This window comes from Nanorana parkeri, unplaced genomic scaffold, assembly GCF_000935625.1.
Source record: "Nanorana parkeri isolate BGI_ZX_2015 unplaced genomic scaffold, ASM93562v1 scaffold229, whole genome shotgun sequence".
In the NCBI taxonomy this organism is placed as follows: Eukaryota; Metazoa; Chordata; class Amphibia; order Anura; family Dicroglossidae; genus Nanorana; species Nanorana parkeri.
Genome location: NW_017306497.1, coordinates 1,251,702 through 1,279,622, shown reverse-complemented (window position 1 = coordinate 1,279,622; position 27,921 = coordinate 1,251,702). Strand labels below are relative to the sequence as shown.

Sequence of the window (27,921 nt, the reverse complement as noted above, 5' to 3'; positions counted from 1 at the left end):
TCACGGCAGAGAGCCGTGACAGGATCGAGAGGTGAGCGAACCCGGTATGTTTTCCCTCACCTCCCGATCTACTGAGCCGACCTGTGACAGTCTCATTGTCACAGGTCGGCTAGAACTATGAGGTGAGTGAAAAGCACATCATAGTTCTCCTTTAATGGTTTATTATATAGGTTAGGTCAAGTGTACTGCTGGTTACTGACAGTAGATGTCAATTTAGCTTCAATGTTTATTAGAAAAATTAACAGAATGAATCATTCACCATTTTTTAATGACAGCTGGCCAATCAACTGGAAAAAAAAAACATGGTGTAAAATCCGATTGCTTTTTAGTAGGGATGCACCGATACTTGGCATTTTCATGAGAACTACCAGGGTGCAGCGGTTGCAGCTGGGAACTGTCTCTGGCGCTCCACCACTGTCCTGAAATCATTAGTCTGTATTGTTTTAGGAAAACTGTCACAAGACAATAAACAAAAATGTATCAGTACTTGTATCTGTAAGTACTTAGACAAGTATCAGTACTTGTATCTGTAAGTACTTGGGCATGTATCAGTACTTGCAAAAATGGTATCGGTGCATCCCTTTATATATGTCTATAAAAACAAAATCATACATTAAAACAGATGTACAAATCCCTCTAGTTTAGTCTTGGAGCTCAGAAGTATCTGTACTTGTACCGAGTACAGTAATTGGTATCAGTGCATCCCTACTTTGATGGGTGTTCCTGTATTGGATCACCTTCCATTTGATCTCAATTATTCTATTAAATCTGTTTCAATCCATAAAGTTAATTGACGTTTCCCAGACTATCAAAATCGTTAATAGGTCTCTATTGTACTTTCATTTAATCATGACAATCTGGTTGCCAGTGGCTATAATTGCTGCGTGTATGACCAGCAATAGAGTGTGGGTAGGGGGTGTAAGTGGTTCCAATTAACAGTTGGAAAGAGCCAAGAATTTAGGGGTAGAGACATGTACCGTAGTTTGAGGTTGCTTTTGGCACCAATGTACCTCCAAAGCACCGAGGGGCAGAGCCGGATTAAGAGCATCAAGGGCCTGGTGGCTGCATGGTCAGCTCGGCCAGGGGGTCTAAAGGACCCCTGGATAGCAGTAAAAACCCCATAGGGGTTCTAATTATTCCCCACTCTATTCAAAACCAGAAAAAAACGTTTTTGGCTTGACAATTACACATTAGTAGTTTAAATTATACCACCAGAGATTGGGGGGAAAAAAAAAGCCCACCACAACATACTTTTACTTTAGGTATGTCTGAATGTCATAATTTCCCCTAAAACGTTTTAGACTTTCTTTCCAAAAACATTTTAGCATAGGACAACACAACTTGCATCCTTCTGGTTATCCAGGAATAACAAGCGCCAGGGAGCCCTGTGGCCAGGTAGAAGCTGGTGGCGCATAATGTGGCTTGTGGCTGCTTGTCAGCTGATGCCCCTCCCAATTTCAGTGACACTTGGGAAAGGAAAATACGGATTATATAATAGGGATCAGATTGCTTTTCTAGGGGTAAATATATAAGCCACACTTTGTACAATAACCAGACAGATAAAGGTCTTCCATTACCTCTCTTCTTGTGCTGGTAGTTTCACTTCATGCTTTGACTTCCTAAAGGAGAACAATGATGCGAACGGCGAGCGGATCTTCAGGAAGGAAGGTCCAGTGTTAGAGCTCTTCGGGGACTGGTAGGTCCTCGATGAGGACATCCTGGAGGATTCCAAGTCTAAAAACATAGTAGCATATGATTATTTATCCTCAACCTGTGATACATTTGAACTTTTAGAAGAAAATTTTACTGCATAAAAATCATACATCCACATGAACTGAACTCATAACTCCAAACATGGCTGAGGAACGTTTCCAGGAAGCTGGGAGTATGTTGCCTGCATGTACACTGATCTAGAAAGTAGTGATTGTAATAAAAGGGAAAGTTCACCATGCATGCATAAAAATAATAATAATACAATATAATCATTCCAGCTAAAAAAGAGACACAGAAGCTATACATATACGTACGTACAATTATCGGATACTTTGGCTCATATTTTGAACGAGTTAAGGCACATATCCCATATCCTGTGTTCTGCTAGAGGAAGGTCCATGTATGAGTGCACTATGCGTTAAGGTGCCTTTTATCTCCTGACATAGTGAAAGATATTCCACGCCATAAAATGTGTCCATCCATGCAGAAGATCTCGGTCAAGCAGTGTGCAGCCACATGTCGATTAGTGAAAGTGTTTGCAGCATGTGCAATCTGAGCCAACTTATCATAGAAAAATCTGATGTACATGATCAAAGTACAAAGTATGTAGCTATTGTTAGAACAGCTTGAACAGGGAAACATGAAATGAAAACTTCCTGGTGAAAACCACAAGATGCATTGCAGCCACCAGACATAGTAATGTTTCAGCAAAGTATATATGTGCAGCCAATACCTCATTTATTTTTGTTTTGGACAGAGTGTGGGACTGTAAAAGGGACTATATCTTTAAAGGAAACCAAGAGCTAAAGACACGTTTGAACTGGGAAAAATCCAATAAACTATCCCACACTATCTCTAATGCCAGAAGAAAAAACTTTGGCAAATGGTGGCACCCTGTAAACAGTGAAACAGTTTACAGCTCTCCAAACAGACCAACATGATGTTTGGTGGATGCGGTGGCCCCCTTTTAGAGGGCAAAATACAGAACTAACAAACGGTAAACAGAATATAAAACCCCATGAAAGTGGTCATCCATTATGGTCAAAAAGGATCACCCAAATGGTGCTCCCAGGGCCTGCAGACAAAGTGCACTTAATCAACAGATGTTGCAATAAGCACATAGCACTTACCTGTTCCTATGTTTAGAATAAGGATGTTCTGCCATTGTGCATGCGTACAGGAAGAGCATAATGCACAGGTGTGTGATGCACCTGGCTCAATCTGTTGTCAACAAATGTTGGCCATTGCCACAGCAACACCAACTGCATGTCAAAACAGCACCCATGATTCAAATGCAACAGGAAAGAGACAAATTTGTGTTCAGGCCCCTAGGAAAAACCATTCGCATGGTGTGAATCTTACAGGATTTCTTCTGTAGTAGAATGTTGGCCCTGCCACCACCTTGGTGAATTCTTCTTAGTTCATGGATTTGATGCTGAGCAATAATGATGTGGACTGCAACTGGCATATCTCAATTCATGGGTTTGTTTTGATGGTTAATTTCCAGGGCCATCTAAAGGTCACTCCAGTGTTTTTGAAATCTGCACTTGAAGATGCATGTAGTCATTCCATTATACAGTGGAGAGCACAGACATGTTAATAGATACAGTTACACATTTTACAATTATGGTGTTGGTGTATCTAAAAGGTTTGGCCTGTTTGGGAACAAATAGAACTACAAATAAGCAAATTACAAATGATGATACCGTTCATTCATCTGAAGCAACTCTTCTTGTCAAAAATGCAAAATTGAACTTTTTGAGTGTTCTTATTCGGGTCAGGTCTCATCAGTAAAGCTCTAAGATTTTTACTTTGTTTATAATGTATGCATGTGTGTATTTGGCATTCAGACATACAGTAAGTTATGCATCTGAATGAACAGAACCATAAACACAGCTATCAATTCGCGATAACTTGTTCAAACATTATTCTTCACTCTGTCAAGTGCCCTCTGTAAGCTGGCCTTAGGGAACCCACGCTCTAAGAACTTGTTCCCGATTAGATAAATCTGGGGATTCCTTTCTACTACCTCGGAACAGATGCACAATATCCCTACAAATTGTGAGAAGGGAAGGTTTTTGTGTAGGTCTTTGGGGCATACACTGGAGCAGCGCAGAAGGGTATTCCAGTGCACATGCCAAACACCTAGGTGAAAACTTTCCGTTCCACAATTGTTAGGGCTGTGGCGCCTCTGTTCTGCAGTAGTAGAAAGGAATCACCAGATTAATCTGATGAGGAACAAGTTCTTAGAACATAGATATCCAAAGGCTCTAGAGGGCACTTGACAGAGCGAATAATATTGTTTTGAACCAGTTATTGCAACACAGTGATATTGTTGAGGTTTCAGACACAAGTTCATCTCTAAATGGGCCTAAAATATAACAAGCCAACATGACAGTATTCATTCATGTGAGGAGGATAAATACTGTGAAAATATAAAAAGTTCCCCATCACTTTTTTGACAAGAAGAGTTGCTTCTAATTTGTGATTCAACTTGTCCACACCATAACAAAGGCCAAATCTTTCAGATATGCCAATACTATCAAAAGTAATACAGTTTACTAGGCCTGCTTATTGAAATGTCCGTACTCTCTGCTGTATATCGAAACAACTAAAAGTATCCTCAAGGGCAGACACCGGAAACATTCAGGGAGTCCTGGAGAATATCTGTCAAAACAAGCCCATTAAAATAGAGAGATAAGCCAGTTGAGCTCCACTTTGTTAATGCTTAGCACCAAATTCATGAATTAAGAGGAACTGATCACATTCCATGGCTTACTTGTGGTATCAACAGGGCCAATATTCCACTACGGAGGCAAGCTTTTTGGATTCACACTATTCAAACTATTAATTCCTAGGAGCCATAGCATATTTTGCAATCTAGGTCACAAGTGTAACCGTATTATGTTTTTTTAACTCGTTTTCATACACAGACAAGGGTGCTATTTGTTCTGCTGCTTTACTCCTTCCACTGGCGCAAGCCCACTGCTGTTTTCCACTTAACCACAGATCATCGGCCTTTCTATTTGCTTTTACACATTTTACTTTGTTTTGCCAGACCATTGGTGTTGCTGGACCCATTGAGCCATAAAAGCGTCACACACATGCAGTATGTGCTTTCTGTGCAATGGCACAACTAATGATTATTGGAAAAGGCTCCAAATGAAGCACTCATTGTTTGCCATTCTGATTCCATATATAGGCATGGGTAGGTGCTGTGCACGGATTGCGACTTCTGCTGATCAGTAGCACTTTGTCTACAGGCCCTGAGAACAGCATTCGGTACTCCATTGTGGGGGAAGAGATTATTTTGGACTGTGCTGGGTGGTCAGAAATATTACATAAATATGTATGTTCTGTTCATTATCCTATTAGGTTGTTCTGCATGATAACTTGTAAAAAGGGGCCACTGCATCCCAAAAATGTCACATTGGTCTGTATAAAAAACAACAATGGATAAAGCGCACACCTGTTAGGACACAATTCAGGAATGTGGATAACGGGGAATGGTGTGCAATGCTCCTCAATACAGGGAGAGGAGCCCTATAGATCAAAAAACAACCCTGAGGCTTGAAAAAGAGGGAACCCCTCGAAACACGTAGCCGTCTATCCACTGAGAGCCTCCATCCCTTGTACAGCCCTCCACCACTTTCGTTTTTAAGTGCGAGACATCCGAAAACCCTGAGACAGCAGCCCGCTGAATCATTGATCAAACGGCGCCCGGCGTGTCAGTGCTGTTCGCGGCTCCTCTATCTCTCAAACTCTCTCACAGCCGCCGCGGCTCAGCTTGGCCAGCCGAGTACGTGGGCTGCTCCACCACTTCACACTTCGTCCAGACCTGCCAACATCCCCCACTGGAGTTAATCATTTATCGAGAAAGTTCCTTTCCAGTAAATTGACACTCAGATACCACGAGACCTTCCAACTGCGAGTCCATTGCCTTTATGCATTAGATACCAGCATTTCCATGGTAGTAGCGCTCCCATGAACCATTTGTATATTACCTATATGAGTTTTTACTGCTAGCTACACCAGGTCTATTGAAACACATCCAGGTAGTTGCGCTCCTCAGCCCATTGTTCTACATTGGTCTGTATAGAACTCTGGCAAACTGCTTACTGGAGTTAGGTGTGCTGACATTTTTGTTTACAGGTATGAAGTGCAGCCATACAGAGGTAAAAAAAAAAGTTATAGTGAGGTATATAGATTTGTTCTGTTTTGGAGAACCACAAGCTATATAGCCAATTCTTTCCTTATCTAACTTACCAAGCCGAAGTTGGAGTGGTTGTTACAGGTTACTACACTTTTCCAAATGATCATGATTTTTAGGGTCTCGTCTAATAAACTGCTTCGACTAAAACAGACTTCGCTCTAGAAAGCACGGTCTTCCTATTAGATCAGGCTTTCCTCGCTCTTTACAAATAATCATACGATCATAGTAGAAAAACACCTGTGGTGGAAAAAGGTTAAAAATATATAGTTACCTTAGCCCCACCAGCACCTAGGCAAAGTTACCTTCCATCTGCTGAGATTCAGGGAACAATGAGGACTCCAAATATCCTGAAAAGATGCTCTGCACTGTGCTGGGGTATCATTTTCCAAGATTAGGGACATTCCCTGGGATCTCACCAGATTGATAATGACGTAACCCCCTGCAGTTCGTACGTCAGATGGTTAAGGTAAGGACGTTTCCCTTCCCCCTGTTTTCTAACGTTTTTCTTCTACTATCATATGGCAATTCATAAAGGGAAGGGAGGCCTAAAGTAAAAAGTGGACCTTGATTTCAAGTGCAAGGTCCACTTTAACAGCAACTATTATTGTAGGTAGTAAAAAGCATGTTTTTTCAATTCTTATATACTGTACATTCCAGACCATTATCAATATCAAAATCATATGAGCTTAAAAATTCTATAAATTATATGATAATTACGTCTTCAATTTGAGCTAAGGGACTACAAAGATAAGTATAATCATACCTGCACATTTGTCCATACCACACCCAAACAATATGAATATTGGACGGACTATATCATAATGTAAACTGAAGTAGGTAAGACAGCATTCCAACCAGAAAACAGTGAAATGTGTTGTTATTTCTATATCCCTTTTAATTAGGAGCATCAGATGACTGTGTGACAAACAGCATTGTGTTAATTGTGGAACTAGTAACACAAGGTTATATAACAATCATAGGACTAAATTGCATGATGTACCTAGCTACGTTAGCATAACTCTACATAGCCTGTCAGTGCCCCAGGGCAAGGAATCCAGACAGTCATATGTCACAGGTAATGACCTTAAAGTGGTTACCAAGTAACACTTCCAGTCATGACTGGCTTGTGTGTTGTTTGGGTTCTGCACATAAACACTGAAAAAGGATTATTTCCTACAAGACATTTTATCATTAAGATTAGATTTTAGTTCATCTGCTTCCATTTCTAACAAATATCAAGAAAACTAATTATAAGCAAATTAGGTGTTTCAGAACTCTGAGTAATTTCACGTATTTTTCCGGGTGTTGAGGACAAATGCTGGCGTTAGAGAGGCCCAGAGAACTCTTTCGCGCTTTTGTATATTTTCTGAGAATGCTATAAGATCAAATTTTTGGTCAATGATCTTTGGTGTTACACCTTCTCAACACAACTCAAGCCTGCATCTCTGGGACGTGGGAAAAAACATCCCTTCTGAAAGTTAATTGGTTTATGAGGGTGAACAACATCACATGCATGGATGATCTAACTGCATCCCTCAGATACAAAAATCAAACCCATCTTATTTCATTTTACATATTTAAATTTTTTTACTGCATAAACCTCGGCCCTTCTGAACTGCGCCATTGGCGCCACCCAAACTTAACAATTGTAGCCTTAAGCTGGCCATACACCTATAGATTATCTGCAGATTTTCTATGGTCAGAAGGAACAGATTCCTCCATCTACACTAAACTGTGCAGATGGAGGAATATCCCGCTGAGCCAAGCATCAGTATCTTGCTAGTTGGCCCCGCTGGCTCTCAAAATACCTGAACAATCTGATTAGATGCAGGCATTGTTCAGGTATTTTTCCAGCCAGCAGGGCCAACTAGCAAGCTTGGCCAGTGGGAGATTCCACCATCCACACAGTTTAGCGTAGATGGAGAAATCTGTTGCACTTTTTCCATCTGATCATAGAAAATCTGCAGATAATCTATAGGTGTATGGCAAGCTTAACACAGTGTCAAAGACTGGTTGCTCAACTCACAGGCTTGATTCCCCCCCTTCCAGAGAGCCGCAGCTAGTCTGTCCCCCTCACGTCCTCACTTTGTTCTTCTTTTACCCTTCCCTTTGCCTGGGTGTTTTTTTCTCCTACATTCTTCTTCTCATTTCTTCTCTTCTGTCCAATCTCCAAACACCTTCTCACGCCGTTTTTTTCCCCTTCATTAAATATAGTTCAAATTTCAACTTGTACATGAAGGCTGATTCTTTTATCATATATACATTATATTGCCAAAAGTATTGGGGCACCCCAATCCAAATCATTGGATTCAGGTGTTCCAACCACCTCCATGGCCACAGATGTATAAAATCAAGCACCTAGGCATGCAGACACTTCCACAAACATTTGTGAAAAATGGGTCGCTCTGAGGAGCTCAGTGAATTCAAGCATGGTACCGTGATAGGTTGCCACTTGTGCAATAAGTCCATAAGTGAAATTTCCTTGATACTAAACATTTCACGGTCAACGGTTAGTGGTATTATAACAAAGTGGAAGCAACTGGGAACAACAGAAACTCAGCCACAACGTGGTAGGCCACGTAAAATGACAGAGCAGGGTCGGCTCATGCTGAAGCGGACAGTGCGCAGAAGTCGCCAACTGCCTGCAGAGTCAATAGCTACAGACCTCCAAACTTCATGTGGCCATTAGATTGGCACAACAGTGTGTGGAGAGCTTCATAGAATGGGTTTCCATGGCCGAGGAGCTGCATCCAAACCTTACATCACCAAGTACATTGCAAAGCGTCGGATGCAGTGGTGTAAAGCACGCCGCCACTGGACTCTAGAGAAGTGGAGACGTGTTCTCTTTAGCGACGAATCACGTTTCTCTGTCTGACAAGACGATGGACGTTTTTGGGTTTGGCAGTTGGCAGGAGAACGGTACTTGCATGACGGCATTGTGTAAAGTTTGGTGGAGGGGTTGTGGTGTGGGGTTGTTTTTCAGGTGTTGGGCTTGGCCCTTTAGTTCCAGTGAAGGGAACTCTTAAGGCATTGCCACACCTGAAGGTATACTTAAGAATTGAACAATGTGGGGAAATGTTAAAAATATCCTTCATTGTTTGTAATTACCCTGAATTAGTGATATAGAATTTAAATACTTCTTTCCTACATTGTTTTTTGAAAAATTATTTGCCACAAGAGAGCTATAGATACTTAAAAACATGCCGTATGTAATTCTTAAGATGTCCAGCAGGATTATCCTGCAAAGCATTGCCAAATATGGTGAATGTGCAAGCATTGTGACATTGTATTGATTGCTATGGGTCACTGAACTTTGCACATCACTTCTGCTGCTAGCTCTACTTGCAGGAAGTCTTTAATCAATTGCTTAGTTTATGTGTTGTAGAACACATTGCAATTGTGACCTATATTCTACCTGTATATAAATTCAATCAATACATATAACAAATTACACAGATCGATTTATAACTAGCGAAGGAAAAGTGCACACTGTCAAAGGCAACACCAACATTCCCCAGCACTAAACTAGTCTGCACAAAAAAAGCCCAATGAAATGGTTTCAACAATTATATTAAAAACAGAGGTTTTTATTGTATATATTTTCGAATATATGCAAAGCCACATTACTGTGTCAGGTACCTCGGCAAAGTACCATCCCTAACTCAAAACTATATGAGCTCCCAACCTGGGAAATTTCTAGCATGTAGCAATGAGCACATCGAGAGCAAGCTTACCTTACAGATAAACTCCTTAAAAGGTCTCTTAACCCCCAAAAAAGTGTAAAGTTTAAATACTTTCTATGTTCTGCCCACCTGCATTGAGTACTGGGAAGTGTTTGCATATATAAAACACACACACCACATTTCAGATGGATCAAAAAGTAATTTTACATTCTTAGCCCTGGGATTACCATAATTTCTTTGTTACGACAGTCAATTCTCGTTGGAGAAAACCCTGGACTGTAACGCTTATGCCAATCAGTTCATGTGCTGGGTGTCTGTTACTACTTTACAAATCAGTGAAAGTCCTTCTTCCCCTTTGTTGTTGACAGAGATCCCACCACCCTCTTCTCTTTCTGACTCACCTCCCTTAGGGGTTTTCTTCTTAAGACGATGGGTCAGTGGAGTTCTCACCAAATTCCTGACGTCCTGGTCATCCCTAAACTTCTTTTTCTGGATCTCTTCGAACCACTCTCCAGACACGGCATGCAGCCATTTCACATCTCGCTTGGAGGTCCCAAGTTTACTGAAAAGACAGGAGAGAGTTTGTCTAGTGACTGCTCTCGGTCAGAGTTTTCCTCCCAATGCTGCATGTTTATTAGAATAATTAGACATTCTGCAGACGCGAGAGACACAAACCTGTTGGACCAGATGTTTTGTAGCGTCACCGACACAGCTTGTGGAGATGACACTCCTGCTGGACGAGGACGACTGCAGATGTTGTTGGAGGGGACAGGGACGTCATATAACACAGGTGATGCTAGTTAGGTGATCCAGAAGGGAGTGTAGACAACTGGGAACATGTACACAGGGAGGTGCAGCTCCTGTACAGGTTAGCTTGAGGCAGATGATATTGGCTGCGTGCAATGTTTACAGCACAGATTGAGAAATCCATTTCATAATTGCCAAAGCTTAAAAATAATTTACACTCTGTCTTGCTGATTGGAATTATCTAAGCTCATCAAAACACTTTGGGTAGAGGACTACGCGCATGGTTCAAATAACGCACCATAAACGAATATAGTAGGATTTAAATAAAATTTGGATGTTAGTATAAAGAGAGCTGTGATTTTACTGTAAAAAACGAAGGGTTAGTACAAAGGGCAAAAAACACCCTGTGACCAATCAGAAATTGTCTCTTACTAGTCTGAGTGCAGCAAACTAAAATGTGATTGGTTGTCATATGCAATTGCATTTTACATTGTGCTTCTGAATAATTGTACATTACTTTTCTTAAATGTCTTTTTGGAAATATAAAAAGGTTGCATAAAAAAAATAACCCCCTGCTAAAAAAAAAAACCCCTGCTAAGAAAAAAACCCCCAAACCCTAATCCATGCAGGGCTTTATCTACAGTTTGTGTGAAATTGCTGGAACCGTGATCCCTAAACAAACTGAGAAAATCCATTAGCGTAAAGGAAGTGAATGCCAGACGTCTGCACTTGTTGACAAGCTCTATTGAGTCACTTAGTGGGTGTGTCCACCATGATGACATATCATTGTCACGCGTGAATGCCCAAACTATGAGAGCTCAACGCCGTGTATGATCCGTCTGCACACAAATGGTTTTTCTGAGGTTTTCAGCAAAAGTACTTTATGTATTGTCTGTTAGAAGTCAGCTCTTCCAGCACACCTAGGAAAGGCATCTTTGTTGTTAATACCTTTAACACTGCTAATCATTATCTTTTCTGCCTCGATTCTTTCAGGCGCAGGTAAAACGTGTACACCACAGCTTTGTTTCTGGTGGGTACCGATGAGCTATACTCTCTCTCTCTCATCTTTTCTGTACTGGAGGATATGGGGGTGAGACTTCCCCAACTTAGGCCATGCCTAACCCTATGCTACAAACACAGCTGCTGTCAGAACACATGAACACTTGATTGTCTGCAAGCACCATTCAGCTGAAGTTTTTCCAAACATGTTCTTTCAGCAAAGGGTCGATCTAATGATGAAATTCTGCTTTTGGAATAGGTACACCCGGAGTGAATTTCAGCCGATTCCAGCCAAAATTCACTCCATGTGTACCCTACTTTATTCTTCTTACTTAATTTCCACATTGTATTTATAGCAGCCATGACAGATGAACAGGTTTGGAAACATGTTTGTACTCCGATCCACAGGTTGGGCACCACGGCTCTAGGAATTTGGATTTTATGCAAATCAAAAGGCACAGTGTCATTAATTGGCTATAGCCTTGCATGTACAACACAAATAGGTCCACTTTTTAAGTGTCCTCCCTCCCCTTCCTCCTCCTCAGTGAAATGCAGTATAGAACCTAGAAAAAAAAAAAAAAAAAAAAAAAGTTACAAAATACGTTCACCTTTTCACCAGCTTCTGTAGTGCAAGAGGTGACATCATCTTCCTGCCAAGATCCTGGGCAATGCTAAATATTCCAAATCTCATGAGAAGCCGCTGTAGAACAGTGCAGAATTGTCTCCTCAGCAAGATTTGGGATGCTCAACATTCTTTAGATCTTGCAGTCAGGAGAATGACTGCAAAAAAAATAAAAAAATAAAACAATAAGTTTAACCCTCTCCTCTATTGTAATTAATAATAAAAAGAAAGTGTTGGCTTTATATACATTTTAAATAATGGAGAAAGATTTACTGCAAGTACAAAAGTCACTTTTTCTCCCAGTGTTCAATGGGGAAACACTGGAAATGATGGGACATCCATAAGTCGTCTCAAAAAAGGGGCAAGAAAACAAACACAAGTGCCAAAGCAACCCTCAAGTGTGTGAGCAGATCACGCTGGGCGCCAGTATGACACTTCAAATAATACTGGCTACAGAATGACTCTGCCAATAGAAGAAACCTCAGCTTAAAAAGGTATTAAACCTGGGGTCTCAAACTACCAGCCAGTGGGCCAACTTAGGCCCGTGAACCGGTACTATGTGGCCTGCAGCCAGCTGACAAGTCAGGCACGTGGTCACAGACTGCGTACCTGACTTGTGGGAGCAGCTACACGGTCTGCATCTCTGTCAGATGCAGGTTGCATAGCTGCTCCTGTCAGATCCTTTAGGCCAGTGTTCTGACAGTCTTCACTGAACGCTAGCCGAAGGGATGGATTAGTAAATTCTGGACCAGACCTTACCAATCAACCACTGGATCACCAGGGATTGTGTCTCCTTGCATCTTCCCTTCAAAGATGTAAGCAGGTGAGAGGACTCATAGGGGGGAGGGGGTGGCGTGTATTGTATGTGTGTGTATATATATATTAGGCCCCATTCACACCTATAGTTCAGGTGCGATTAAGATTCCTGCGTCAGGAACTTACATTTTCCTGCAGCAGGAATCCCTAATCTGCCGTTTACAAGCGGCAGTTTTCACCCGTTCAAGTTAATAATCAGGTGACAGACACAGGTGACAGACATTAACACTTGTATCGTATATAGTTACATTTTATTTTGAAGCACGAAATTTGGCACGCAGCCCCCACAGGACTAAAAAATGTGTCCAGTGGCTCCCTGAGTTAATTGAGCTTGAGACTCCCGTCTTAAACCAAGCAGACCTGAGAAGAGATGTTTCACCTCATTGGGGCACAAAGCCAAATGTGCCTTGTGCTGTACAATCCTGTGTATAGTCATATGTGCCCCTTGCTTTACTTATTGTCCAACCTCCTGGCAGAGGCAACTATACCCATGAGTTTCAGAATAGAGTTCAACAATTGAATTGTATTGATAATTCACAAGGCATGTTAACTTTGATCTATTTTGGAGAAATTGTAAAGGCTTGTGTTGTCACTATGGATGATGAAATATGCTGTTAACTGCAGAGTAATGTGGTTTTACCTCCATGTTATAGGTCAGGGAGGTTTTGTGTTTTCAACTGGAAAAAGTCTAATAAAAATAGATCTCATTGAATAAAAGGCATTCCCTTTTCTACCTGCCTCATTCAATTTTTTCTGTAAACACAAAAGACACATTATTACCTAAATCTAGGATTAACCTCCCTATCCTTATCCAATAAACCGAAGAGCAATCTCCCCATGTGGCTAATCCACATCGTAACACTAGCCATACACTGCTAGATTCTTCTCGCTCAGCCTGTGGGCTACATGAGACAATCAATAGATTAATCTCCACTACCCGAACAGTAACTGTATCTGATGGGATGCAGTAACTGTAGGCCGATAATTCTCCACCCAGCTCAGTCGATTTTCAACTGAATTTTGTTGAGCTGGGTAGCACCAACAGGGCCACCCACAGCTTGAATTTTGGCAGAAAATCGGCTTTTGGCTTTAGTGTAATTAAAATTTAGGACACAAGAAGAGCACACCAAAGATGCACCCCTCCTCCATTGCCCAGGAAAGGAATGAGCCAGGTGCTTGCTCCAGTATGACCCCATACAAACAGCAGAAAAGCCAACTGCACACCGGATTCCGCTGGGATAGTTTATTGAAGCTTGTAGCACATCACTGGTGTCCCTCCCAAAGTCTGCCACTAACTGACGCATTTCACCCAATCACGGGTTTAAAAAGGAGAACTATGAGGTGAGTGACTTTCACTCAGCCTCATAGTTTGAGCCGACCTGTGACAATGAAACTGTCACCCGTCGGCTCAATAGATCGGTGAGCGAACACATACCGTCGCTCGCTCACTTCTCGATCTTGTCCCTGCAGAGAGCCGTGACTGTCACTCACGGCTCCCTGCGGGGATTCCCCCCCTCCCCGCTCCTCCAGCGCTGACTGGAGGAACGAACGGGAGCGGGTACAGCTGGCTCTTCCTCTAGATAGGCAGAGCCAGCTGTCAATCACGCAACTGGGTGGATCTCAACAGTAATGTCGGGATCCGTCCCGGCTGCGGCGGTCTCAGTATATAGTGGGCTGTAGGTCGTGGTATACTGAGCTTTGGGTCACGGGAGGACAATAGTTTATGTCCTCCCGTGACCCTGAGGAGAAATATGGGGAAAAACACTTACTCCATAGTTCTCCTTTAATCATAGCGATGAGGGCAGACCAGGGTAGTCTGTGCTTTATCGCATCAAATGAATGGGGACCAACCTTATAGCTCATTAAAACATAGTAGAATATAGCATAGAATATCATGAAATGTCCTGTAAATTCAACAATGCTATTATATACATAAATACATTCATTTAAAAATCATATATGCAAAACCTATCACTATGACTATGTTCATGATACAAAAAGAAATCCCCGATCAACTTGTGGTATGTAGTAGAATAGATCAGCCATTTCCAAAATACAACCAATCTCTCTTTATATAACTAAAGACCACCGCCTCCTTAAATCCTCAAACAAAATAAACGCATAGAGCATTGTGTCCACCATGAATTAAAGTGTTAATAGGAAAGGAAAGATAGGAAAGAGACTGGAAACTTCCTGGCAGGAAACAAAATGACAGATTTGGCAAACTGCTCACCTATATCACCATTGCATGTGGTGCAGTGCCAAACAAAACAGCACACTGCCCAGCCTTTGTACATACAATGTTTCCATCTCCTTCCCTCCATCGAGCTTACACTATTTTATTTAACAATTAATGGAGATGCCACTTTTGTTCAGGTTTATATATTTCCTCAAGTTTCTTTATTTTCATGAAGGTGTGCATATCATTCACATCTGGTTAAAATGTTTCTCGCAACAGATAACAGTCAGTGAACACTGAACGCAAAATTGGAGACACCCAACATCCCTTAAAAGCATAGTCCACTTTCTGGACCAGGTTTCCTGTTGCACTATACATGGGGTGTGTTAAGAAAAATGGTCACACAACCCGGCCCCTAACCCTTAAACCGCCCCCCCCACACACACACCCCTCCACACACACACACTTACTTCTGAATTGTAAAGATGTTCTCCTTTAGCTTTTCACTGCATGGAAATAAATATTTATCATTTACTGTCTTTTCCGTGTGGGTGTGAGACTCCTAAAAACAAGGGAGAACTCGTTTTTAACATGCATTTGGACAGGGCCAGAAGCACCAATAATGGGGGATGTAAACAACCTGTGCCTCTGAAACAGTATCTTGTGAATGGCTGAAAGTCATTTGTTCGGCAGCAAAGCACCACTGGATATTTTCTCAAAGTGACCTTGTGGTCAAGTAATCAACAAGCAGCAGATATGAAAAGTGTAAATACTCTAAAGTCCCCGAGGAACCCCCAAAACCAGGGCAATCTTTCATACTAGGCCCTTTCTATGATGGTTGGCCTCACTAACCAACAGCAAGGCATAGGAGTTTTCAGAAGGCAGGCATGAATGCACAACAGGAGCTGGTCAAGATTTGGATCACAAAGCACCCTAGGTACCAGTGCTCCATAATGCATTATCCTATTTCAATAGTAACTGTAATACTGTTCTAAATTGTGCTTTAAAAAAGGCTTGTGTAATAGAAATAGAAACATAATCAAGTAAGGACAGGCTCCCCTTGAGGGCAACCATTGAGAACTCTTGTTAAGGCAGCATAAAAATGGGGAACTAGCTGTACTGGTAGATCAGATTCAATAAATTGTTGTGTCATCTATATTCTTAGGGGCATATACTTATTTTTCCTCAATTTATTAAAAATACACATAAGCGTTACCAAGAGAAAACATGATCTCAACGTCTTCTCACAAGTTCTTCATTTTTTGATCAGATATTATAAAAACACACACACACACACACACACACACTTTAAAAGTATCAACAAAAAAGAAAGAAGCGCTTGCTGCAGCAACTACTGTATCAAAAAATAAAATCGCTACATTGTGGTCACCTTGAGCACCACATGTACCTTGTGGACTTTGAAACCATGGTAGTGCGAATGGGATTGGGCCTTTACATTATAAATCAGACACATCTGACAGCTGCAGAGAGTTGCAAAACCTAAATGCAACATTTTCATTTTGATAACATGCTGCTAATATAAGTTATAATATGCTGCTACAGTGATCAGTGCAGTACAAGCGGACTGTGCCTCTATTACACAGGTCAGACTCTGGAAGGTAAAACTGAATGCGGGTTCTGGAATTTAAACATTTGTGAGCCAATGGAAAAGGACTGCAGATCATACCATTTTTTGGGGACAGATAGAGCTTTCTTTTGGTGGTATTTAATCACCACTGGGGGTTTTATTTTTTACTATATAAAACAAAAAAAGTTCCCTAAATTTTGAAAAAAATGTTTCCCTATAAAATGTTATGAAACATTTTCACCCCAATTTTTTGGTATAATATAAAAGACGGGGTCACGTCGGGTAAAGACACTAAACATGTCAACCTTTAAAATTTTGCGCGCCCGTTATCAGTGTTATCAGTGATTGATGGCCCTAAAATTATTGCTCTCACGCCGACGTTCGGGCCGATATGTAACATGTGCTGCATAATGGGCGCAATCATAGTTTTCGTACATAGGCGCACCCGACGCATATTTGCATGTGTATGTGGGGGGGTGCTTCATCAGCTTCTCTCCGGTGTTCTGCACCGGAGAGTGACACTGAATGCAAGAAGTGATGTAACATGCATCACTTCCTGCATTCGGGGACAGGAAGAGAGATCAAAGGGAAATCGAGTAATGATCTCCCTTTGATCTGCTGTTAGAGCGTCGCCGTGCCGATCACAGCCACACCGGCCACATCGGATCACGGACCGGCAGCGGCGACGAGGAGACAGCGGGACATATGTAAGGGGGGGGGGCCCGCACACCCGCAAGCGATCGGGCGTCTCTAGAGACGCCTGATCGCTTGTATGTAAACAGCCATCGCTGGCTGTTTACATGCTCACAGTTTTCCCTCTCGTGCGCGCACACGAGAGGGGGGGAGGGGCAGGACGTCTTAAGACGCCCTCCCGCTCCTAGCAGACTCCCATCCAGCCGTTCACAAACGGCCATGGACGGAAGGTGGTTAAAGAAGGAAGAGTGTTTATACATATGGTTTACTGCGATGATATGATGCATGTGCTACCCCGAGCTGAGGGTTTATTACTACTACTAGTCTTTTTCTCACAATGGAAATAGGGGATACCATAGATGACCTATTCCTTAACCCCTTAAGGACCAAGCTTCAGATGCTTCTCTTTCAGTTAAGGACCAAAGCAATTTTTGCTGTGTTAAACCACAAATTTCCATCTTTCTTATTTATTGCACCAACACATATTATACAGTAGACCGTTTTTTAAAGGACAAAAAGGTCTTTCATTTGATGTGACATATATAGTGCATCAGGGAAGCTTAAACCCTTAGGGACCCATGACGGAATAATTCCGTTATGGGTCCTTGTGGCACAGACAACCATGACGCAATAATTCTGCCATTGGTCCTTAAGAGGATACTATGCTATTTTCTTGGCTGATGTGCCGATTCTCTGGCTTTAATTGAGTCATTGACCTGGATCATGTATACAGATGGAAAAAAAAGTCAGACTTTTTGTCTGCATTCCTATTTCTGATTAATGTATTGAAGCCAGAGGGTTAGCATAACAGCAGGCCACTAGTGTTTTCAGAAGGAGCGATCAGCAATGGCTACATCAATGCTTCTCTCATGATGGGCGCAATGAAAGAAAAACGTCAGCGAGGGTGCAATGTTAGACAATTTTTTTGAGAACAGACAGATCTTATATAGACAAAACACACACATGCAGGGAAAGAGCGCACTTTTTAGTTTCATCCACCTTTCTTAGAGAATGACTCACACCAGGGCTCAAAATTGCGTGGGGGGCAAGTGAAAATTAAGTCATTGAGTCAGTCATGGACCGAGTATGACTTCACCTATGCTGCTGCTCACGGCCGTGCACCTTCCCATATTAAAGATGGCCGCATGATGGCAGCCATCTTTACTAAGGTCCGTGGCAGCGTAACTTCCAGTCTGTGCGCAAAGGATTATGGGAGCTGTAGTTTTCGCTTTTACAGAGCTGTGACAGCAGTGGGTGAGTGTGTCACGTAGAGGGTATTCATTTGGTTAGTTTTTATTGCTGCCGTGGTCTGTCCCAGTGTTCTATCATTCCATCTATTATGTGGCAAATAAGTTGCGCTCGGTCTAGTTGTGAATGGATGTGAAAGTGTATTCCATCTAACCCGTAACTTTAATCCGATCCGATAAAGTCACGGGTCCGATGGAATGATAGAACACTGTAACTTCACAATACAGGGGAAGCCCTGGGGTGGACTGGCAGACCACGGAAGGGGCCCCAGCAGTTTGCTGGGCCGCAGGTCCCCTTCTTGCAGCCTGAGCTGCAATAACTATGCATTGGACCTGGCTTAATCTTAGCTGTGGCTGTATGTGTAATGTCCTATGCGTTGTGCTGTGGCTGTATGTGTAATGTCCTATGCTTTGTGCTGTGGTTGTATGTGTATTGCTCAGTGCGTTGTGCTGTGACTGTATGTGTAATGTCCTGTGTGTTGTGCTGTGGTTGTATGTGTAATGCTCTGTGCATTGTGCTGTGGCTGTATGTGTAATGCTCTGTGCATTGTGCTGTGGTTGTATGTGTAATGCTCTGTGTGTTGTGCTGTGGCTGTATGTGTAATGCTCTGTGTGTTGTGCTATGGCTGTATGTGTAATGCTCTGTGCATTGTGATGTGGCTGTATGTGTAATGCTCTGTGCATTGTGCTGTGGCTGCATGTGTAATGCTCTGTGTGTTGTGCTATGGCTGTATGTGTAATGTCCTGTGCGTTGTGCTGTGCCTGTATGTGTAATGTACTGCGCCCTGTGCGGGTTGTGCCCTGTGTGTGTTTGTGTTATGCAGGGCAACTGGTGGCGAGTAACTTTTAAGACCTGGCTAGTAGCTCAGGACCTGACATTTTTAGCCCTGACTCACACTACCTGTCACCCGAATACAACACACTGATCAAACTATGAAGCGTTAATCATTGTTTTCTCTTGCGCCGTCCTAAAAACCAGAAAACAATTAACTCACCCACACACATGTATGACTCCTTGGCTTCTATGCCATCATTTGCATCACTGAAGCAAACTTCCCAAAATGTAAACTTCTATTTAGGAGGAGCCCTGGTTAATGGACAAAGTTGCTCTTTGTCTCTGATGTCATGTTTCTAGTTTTTTAACAGTGACATGGTCAGTTATATTTTCATTCAGAAAAAAACACAACAACCTCACATGGCTTGGTTTTAACCAGTTGACATCCGCGGTGTTAAACCCCCTTCCCATCCAGGCCATTTTTCAGTATTCAGCGCTTAAATTATATGCTAAAAACATAGCTTTCTTCAAGCTCTGACCGGTGACTTTGCCCAGGCTGAGATGTCAGTCTGCTGCAGATAGGAGGGAGAATATATTCAGTCTCCTGTACCTCAGTGATCAGACTGTATGTTACTTTATAGCAAGTTGCATAAGCAGTGGGATTGGAATTCAGGGGTGTTCTGGACACAGGATAATGATGCTATGGTTGTAGGAAAGAAAATGTTTAATTTGTGGCAGTTTTACAAAATCATAGCTGCTCCATATAAAAGTATATTAACCCCTTCATGACTGAGGCCCTTTTTTCAATTTTTGCACCCATGTTATATTCCACATTTTAGGCCTGAAAATGACGTAAAACCCCCCAACATTATATAAATTTTTATGTTGCGCAATATTAGCGCAACTCCTTATTAAACCCCAAAATTTAGTGACAAATTTAATTAAATGCCCCAAAACACAACAAATTACCCATTTTTTTAATGAAATATAAAAGATGAGGTTACAACGAGTAAAACGATACCCAACATGCCCAGTTTACAGATTGCGTGCGACCGTGAAACGGCGAAAAACTGCAGTACCCCAAAAAGTCAATAAAAGACACTTTAAAAGCCCCCACAGGTCATCAATTTAGATAGGGGTTAATAACATTAAAGCCCAATTTAAACATTTTTTTTAGTTATGGATAGAGTGCTCAATGTTTTTGCATTCTTGTTTATTTTTGAGTTGGGAATTATTTAGGAAAAGTCTACCATAATTTTTCTTTTTGTCCCATTGTATAATTTTTTTTCTCACTTTGTCTCAAGGGACAATGGGAAGTGAAATCTCTCCAAAGTAAGTTAACTCCTCTTTTGTCACCAGAACAAGTGCCCTGCATTTCATCAGGTGACCTTATTATGATCAACTCTCTGATCAAGTCAACTGATGAAATGCGTTAGCTTGTGGTCTTCTGGAGAAACTGTGGCTTTCATTTGTTTTTACCTGGGTTTTTTAATAAACACATTGCGCAAGAATCTCCCCATTCCCTTGGTGGGGTGCTTTGATATGCCCGGACTTTATGTTCCTTAGAAGTGGAGTGTTACTGAGGCAGTCCCAGTGCTGCCACAGTCGTGGGTAGTCTGAAGAGAGACCTTGTGGTTGATCACATTATTCAGGTCAGTGTACTCCCCACAGGGAGAGTGAAGGAGGGTGTGCAGGTCTTTATCTTTATTCATAGGTTCTTGCTGCACGAATCCCCGAACGCAGCGCATGTCCTCGTGAAATGGGGCCTTACTCCTCCCAACTCTATCCAAAATTAATAAAAAAAGGTTTAGCCACTTTAGGACAGAGGCAAAAAAAAAAAATCTGATTTTTTATTTTGCATCAGGTAGATACCAAATATGTCAAGCTTTAAAATTGTGTGCATCTGTGAAATGGCAAAAAAAAACTATGGTACCCAAGATTGCCTCATAGGCTACATTTAACCCTTTCACTGCCAAGGAAATGTTTGCACACGTAATCCACATTTCAGGCCAGAAAATTACTTAAAACACACTTTAAAACATTTTATACATTCTGAAAGCAAAGACCCTGTAGAATAAAATGGTGGCAGTTGCAGATTTTTACGTTGCACGATATTAGCGCACTGCTTTGTCAAACCCCAAATTTTAGTAAAAACTAAATTTTACATTTTAGGACACAACATAACACCCAATTTTTTTGCAAAATATAAACGATGAGGTTACGGCAAGTAAATAACATGCCCAGGTTACAATTGCAAAACAACGCCAAAATACGATACTCAAACTTGTCCATAGGCGATGCTTTAAAAGCCTGTACAGGTCATCAGTTTAGAGATATCCATGAATAAATAAACATGAGAATGCTTAAACATTTGTAATTGCAACAATTTTCTACGCGAAGCGGTGCATTATCTGACAGAAATGCAGGGGTGCCAATATGTTTGTCCATGACTGTAAAAACACACACATATATATATATATATATATGTGCCAATACCAAGTTTTTGGGCGAGTACCCTTACTCGCCCAAATGCTACGATACCTTCCCCGATACATGAACATTTACTCTGACCGGCAGTGCCGTTGGGGGAACATGGAGCCAGCTTCCCGTGCGATCCGGAAGCTTGACGGCGAGTAATGACCCGCCTCTTAACTTTCCGATTGGCTGGAAAGCCGGCTTTCCGGCCAATCAGCATCGACCTGGCTTCCCGGCCAATCAGCATCGATCTGGCTTCCCGGCCAATCAGCATCGATCTGGCTTCCCGGCCAATCAGCTTCGATCTGGCTTCCCGGCCAATCAGGATGCTCGGAGGCGGCGGTCTCCCAGCCAAGCACAATCAAGCCGGCCAAACATGGAACCAGCTTCTCAAATTGCCCAGGAAGCACCGCTATCTGTACTCGGTGTCAGCGAGTACCGAAAGCAAAATATTGGTACTAGTACTCGATACCTAAAAACTGGTATTGGTGCATCCCTGATGTACACATACACATTATATACACTCACTATAGTGCCAAAAGTATTAGGACGCCTGCCTTTACATGCACATGAACTTTAATGGCATCCCAGTCTTAGTCCGTAGGGTTCAATATTGAGTTGGCCCGCCCTTTGCAGCTTCAACTCTTCGGGGAAGGCTGTCCACAAGGGTTTAGCAGTGTGTCTATGGGAATGTTTGACCATTCTTCCAGAAGTGCATTTGTGAGGTCAGGTACTGATGTTGGATGAGAAGGGCTGGATCGCAGTCTGCGCTTTAATTCATCCCAGAGGTGTTCTATCGGGTTGAGGTCAGAACTCTGTGCAGGCCAGTAAAGTTCCTCCACCCCAAACTCATTCATCCATGTCTTCATGGACCTTGCTTTGTGCACTGGTGCGCAGTCATGTTGGAACAGGAAGGGGCTATCCCCAAACTGTTCCCACAAAGTTGGGAGCATGAAATTGTCCAAAATGTCTCTTGGTATGCTGATGCCTTAAGAGTTCCCTTCACTGGAACTGAAGCCCCGTTCACAATGAGCGATTTATCGCGCGGTAATTTCGCGCTCCAATGCATTTCAATGGGGCAAAGGGTCCTGCTGTCGCGGGTCGTGTGTCGCTACAGCAGGACCCTTTTTGGAGCGGATTTAGCCACGATTCAAGCTTGCACCATGCAAGCTTGAACGCGATATCGCGTAGTGGGAACGGGGCCTGAAGGGCCAAGCCCAACCCCTTAAAAACAACCCCACACCATAATCCCCCCTCCACCAAACTTTACACAATGCAGTCATGCAAGTACCGTTCTCCTGCCAACTGCCAAACACGTCCATCGTCTTGTCAGACAGAGAAACGTGATTCGTCGCTCCAGAGAACACGTCTCTACTTCTCTAGAGTCCAGTGGCGGCGTTCTTTACACCACTGCATCCGACGCTTTGCAATGTACTTGGTGATGTAAAGTTTGGATGCAGCTCCTCGGCCATGGAAACCCATTCCATGAAGCCCTCTACGCACTGTTGTTGTGCCAATCTGAAGGCCACATGAAGTTTGGAGGTCTGTAGCTATTGACTCTGCAGACAGTTGCCGACTCTGTGCACTGTGCGCTTCAGCATGCGCCGACCCCGCTCTGTCATTTTACGTGGCCTACCACTTCATGGTTGAGTTGCTGTTTTTACTGTGTTATAATCCCACTAACAGGTGACCGTGAAATATTTAGTAGCAAGGAAAGTTGACGGATGGACTTATTGCACAGGTGGCAACCTATCACAGTACCACGCTTGAATTCACTGAGCTCCTGAGAGCGACCCATTATTTCACAAATTTGTAGAAGCGTCTGCATGCCTAGGTGCTTGATTGTATACACCTGTGGCCATGGAGGTGATTGGAACACCTGAATCCAATGATTTGGAGGATATAGTGTGTGTGAGTGTACGTAATCCCGAAGTGATACTTGGATGTAGAGAAGTAATATTTTTATTATAATGAGGCAGTGGAAGAGCTCTCACTAAAGCTGTGAGGCGTATATGTCACACACCCAGCTCTACTGGAAGCCAATCCAACATTGATGATTGCCGTCTGAGCAAGTCTATCCAGTTCCCAGTATTACAAAATGAAATGGTAAAAGTAAAAGACTCTGCAGCTTTGTCAGCAATCAGAGGAATGACATCTTACATACTTCACCATATTCGCGGCCTAGAAATACAATGAAAACCAAACACAGGAGTGGCAGGTATACAACCTCACACACCAATGGCTTTTAATTGTGGTGAAGGTTTTTCATGTCAGTATAAAAGAAACCTATTTTCAAGAAGCCAATCCTGACCTTCTTGAAAATGCTAGTTGCCTGGCTATCCTGCTGAGCCTTTGCCTTTAATATGGTCTGGGTGAGGAACACTTAGAGCTACCAGGAGTTTTACTTTCTGCATATTTGTTCTGGGTTAATAGCTCAGAAAATGCTGAATGCACAAGTAGCTGATATATTCTTCACCGGCTTTTTTTTTTATTCATGGAGGAATCCAAAGGAAACAAGTCACTCACGTAAAGCTGAGCTGAAATGCAGAAGATAATGTCATTTAAAGGATAACTCCAGGCAAATAAAAAAAACTACCCTTGCAGTCGGGCTACCCTCGCACTGCAAAGATTAAGTGCTCACTTGGTCTAGGGGAATAAAGCAGATTTACTTAACTGATCCCAGCTTCCTCCCGGCTGCTAGATTGGTCCCTGCTTCTTCTCTAAGAACGTCATCACATCTTAATGCTGAACTCCAGGTAAACCGCTGAATTACATATATGGTAAGCGGTTTTACCTTTATATTTCTTTCCAAACAGTCTTGGGATTACACAGCCAGCCTAATGACCTGGCTTTTCTTTGCTGCACTTAAGCAATACAGTTAGGTCACCTCCCAGCAAGCTGTGACTGGACAGTGAAGGAGCAGCAACAGGCTGATGAGATCAAGAGGCTGATTTACTATAACTGTGCTGCCCCTCCCTCTCTCAATCCTTTGCTTTATAGGGGACTACAAGCTGCTGAAATCAAGTCAGATTATAGGTATTTATATTAGTTGCATTTAAAACATATTTATTTTCATTTCATTTTCCAGTAGCTCAGGAGAATCAACATTCGCTAATAGGGTGGAACAGAAACTTGTAAAATGACCTGGACAAGGCACCTTGGGCCTCGGCGATGTCACTAGAAGCTGATGGATTGATGGGCTGCCTCTTCTTTAGAACCGATCTAATGCATTTTACATACATCGTTTTGGGCTCAAAGAAAAAAACACTGAACACAGGGCGCGTAACACCACGCGGTAATATTACAAATCTTCACTTACTTGGAATCTAAACCTGGAGGTGCACACAGCGAGTACAGCCAGGGGCGTCCCGAGGCTGGGTGACACCCGGAGCGGTAACCGAGTGTCACCCCGCCGAGACGTCATCGCGCGGCAGTATTCTGATACCTGCCGGTGGCCATCTTGGTGATGGACTCCGGCAGAGAGAGGAGGGGACAGTCACCCGGTGGGATAAGGTATGCCGCCGGGTCCCCTCCTCTCTCCTGATACTGTCGGGCGTTCGGTCCATGACGCCACTGAGAACAGCCTACCGGCACATAAAAACAGAATTATGGTCAATAAAAATGAAAAGAAAAAATACAGAAACACCAATTTCTTGATTTTCCCCTTACTCTTTCAGCAAGCTCCCAGACTTGCCTGCTCATCCTGCCAGCCAAGTGCTGAGCCTCCTACTTCCTGTAACTGGGTGACCGTGCTAACCCTCACTTCTGAATTGAGGGCAGTGTTGTCACCAGTACATTGTGCCAGCAAGGACTGCAGCGCGACATACAGACACAGTAGGGGGGGTATTAGAACCGATAAAATTGACATCTATGATACAGCTTTGATATAAAGGTTTTCCTTGATATCCTTATCTGAAATCAGCATGTGGCTGTGTGATAGGCAAATGAGGACCATCCAAGGGTTCCTGGGGCAGGGACGCTGATGTATGAGGATTTGCTGGACTGTCATCTCCTGGGACGAGCCCGAAACCCTGCTGGTATTTACTGGCCACACCTGTATCAGCAATGCAGCATACATGCTGGGATGGGGCAGGGACATATGATGGAACCTTCTTCATGTGTGATCATCTGCACAAACCTAGCTCACAAGCAGGAACAATGGTAACTTTGGTGACCTCTTGGACAAGGCAAGTCTTTCTGGGATCTACAATCAAGAATGTGATTCGCTGAGACCTGCTGGAGAGGAGTGTTCTGAGCACAGAGAAAAACCCATAGAATGTGTGTGTTGGGGGAAGAGAATGGTTTACTAGCTGAAGGATCCTAACCTCTATTCCTAGCCCTACTGACCCCCCTCCATTTCCCTTAAATCGTAACTAGAATGTATGTATATCCCGGTTTGTAAATAAACCCAAGACTTATTTAAGAATTAGTTGTATAGAGATGTTACATAATAGAAATCCAGCCACATTGTAGAAGGAAGCCAATGGACCCGGAGCAGATGTAAATAAATATCTAAACTTACTTCTGTTCTGAATGCTGGTTCCATATCAGTGACTCAGCAGGTAAAGCAACCATGATCTGGCTGACAGTTCTTTAGACAGGAGCCAATTAAACCCCCAGCATGTCTTTGGCGTGTGGGAGGAACCTGGAGTACCCGGAGGAAACCAACGCAAGCACAGGAAGAACATGCAAGGAGAACATACCGGGATTCAAACTAAGGACCCCAGTCATGCAAGGCAGAAGTGCTAACCACTATGCCACTGTGCTACCTTTAAAAAAACAACGCCAGCATTGGCAACCCACATATCTCTGGTCACTACTGGTTCCCTTTAACCCCTTTATGACTGAGGCCTTTTTTTCATGTTTTGCACCCATGTTATATTCCACATTTTAGGCCTGAAAATTACTTAAAACATTTTATATATTTTCCGAAAGCCAAGACCCTATAGAATAAAATGGAGGCAGTTGCAAATTTTTATGTTGCACGATATTAGCGTAACTCCTTATCAAACCCAAAATTTAGAGAAAAATTTACTTAAATGCCCCAAAACACAATAAAATACCCATTTAAAAAAATAGAATATAAAAGATGAGGTTAAAACGAGTAAATAGATACCCAACATGACTAGGTTAAAAATTGTGTGAGTCCGTGAAACAGCGACAAACTTCAGTACCTCAATAAGTCCATGGGCAACGCTTTAAAAGCCCCCACAGGTCATCAATTTAGAGATACCCAAAAATACTGGCCCTAGAATTATTGCCCTCACTCCAGCGTGCGCAGCAATACCCAACATGTGTAGTGCGTTCGTCGGTTTCATACGTAGATGCACCCGACGCGTGTTTACGTGGAGACGCGTGTGCTCGTGGGGGCGGGGGACTTTAAAAAAAAATTATTATTATTTTTAGATTTATTTTATGTAATGTTAAAATTTTAAAAAGTTTTTTTTTTAACTTTAATTGTTATCACATGGGGGGGGGGCTTACAAGTCCCCCATGTGATAGCAGATGGTGGTGACAGGTACCCTTTAAAGGTGATGCTGGTGGTCCAAAAGACCCCCAGTGTCACCTTTACACTCCAAATAAGCTATTGACGTGCAGATCACACTTCAATAGCTTATAGCTGGGCTTCAGGAGCCCAGCAATGACAGCTATGGGACTGGAAGTGATGTAATCTGCATCGCTTCAGAATCGCTTCTATTGTAAAGCCGACAGTTGGCTTTACAAGTTTAAACCGAGTTTTTGCCGTGTTTAAACAGCCCCGATGCCAGCAACGTATACTGTACGTCGTTAGTCGTGAAGGGGTTAAAATGGATTAAATTTGTGAGACGATTTATTATGGAGAGTGCAAATCTCTAACTGTTCTGTTATACTGTTACACACACACTAGCCCAGGGGTCAGCAACCTTAAACACTCTAAGAGCCATTTGGACCAGTTTCCCACAGAATAGAAAACACCGGGAGCCACAAAACCCTTTTGACATCTAAAATGAAGATAACACGTCATATATAGTTTACCTTTATGCTATGTATAGCATGTATATCGGTATATGTGGGCTTCGTAACGAACTGGACTCTGGGCTTACCTGAGACCCACCTGAGAGTGACCCCTGGTACAGCTGATACAGTTTTTTGGCAGTGGAATGTGTGACCGCCAATAGGTGAAGCATTGCA

General features: G+C 42.6%; 1 protein-coding gene across 1 annotated transcript in view; it reads right to left on the bottom strand.

Moving 5' to 3' along the window:
- The window catches only part of EXPH5 (exophilin 5), a 42,808-nt gene extending 21,785 nt beyond the window's left edge, over positions 1-21,023 (bottom strand). The window contains exons 1-5 of the mRNA XM_018556234.1: positions 20,856-21,023; positions 15,443-15,534; positions 10,285-10,356; positions 10,011-10,171; positions 1,578-1,734 (exon numbers count right to left, since the gene is read on the bottom strand). Coding sequence (XP_018411736.1) covers positions 1,578-1,734; positions 10,011-10,171; positions 10,285-10,356; positions 15,443-15,534; positions 20,856-21,023 — 650 coding nt within the window. The remainder of the gene's footprint in view (positions 1-1,577; positions 1,735-10,010; positions 10,172-10,284; positions 10,357-15,442; positions 15,535-20,855) is intronic.
- Between the last annotated feature and the right edge of the window lie 6,898 nt (positions 21,024-27,921).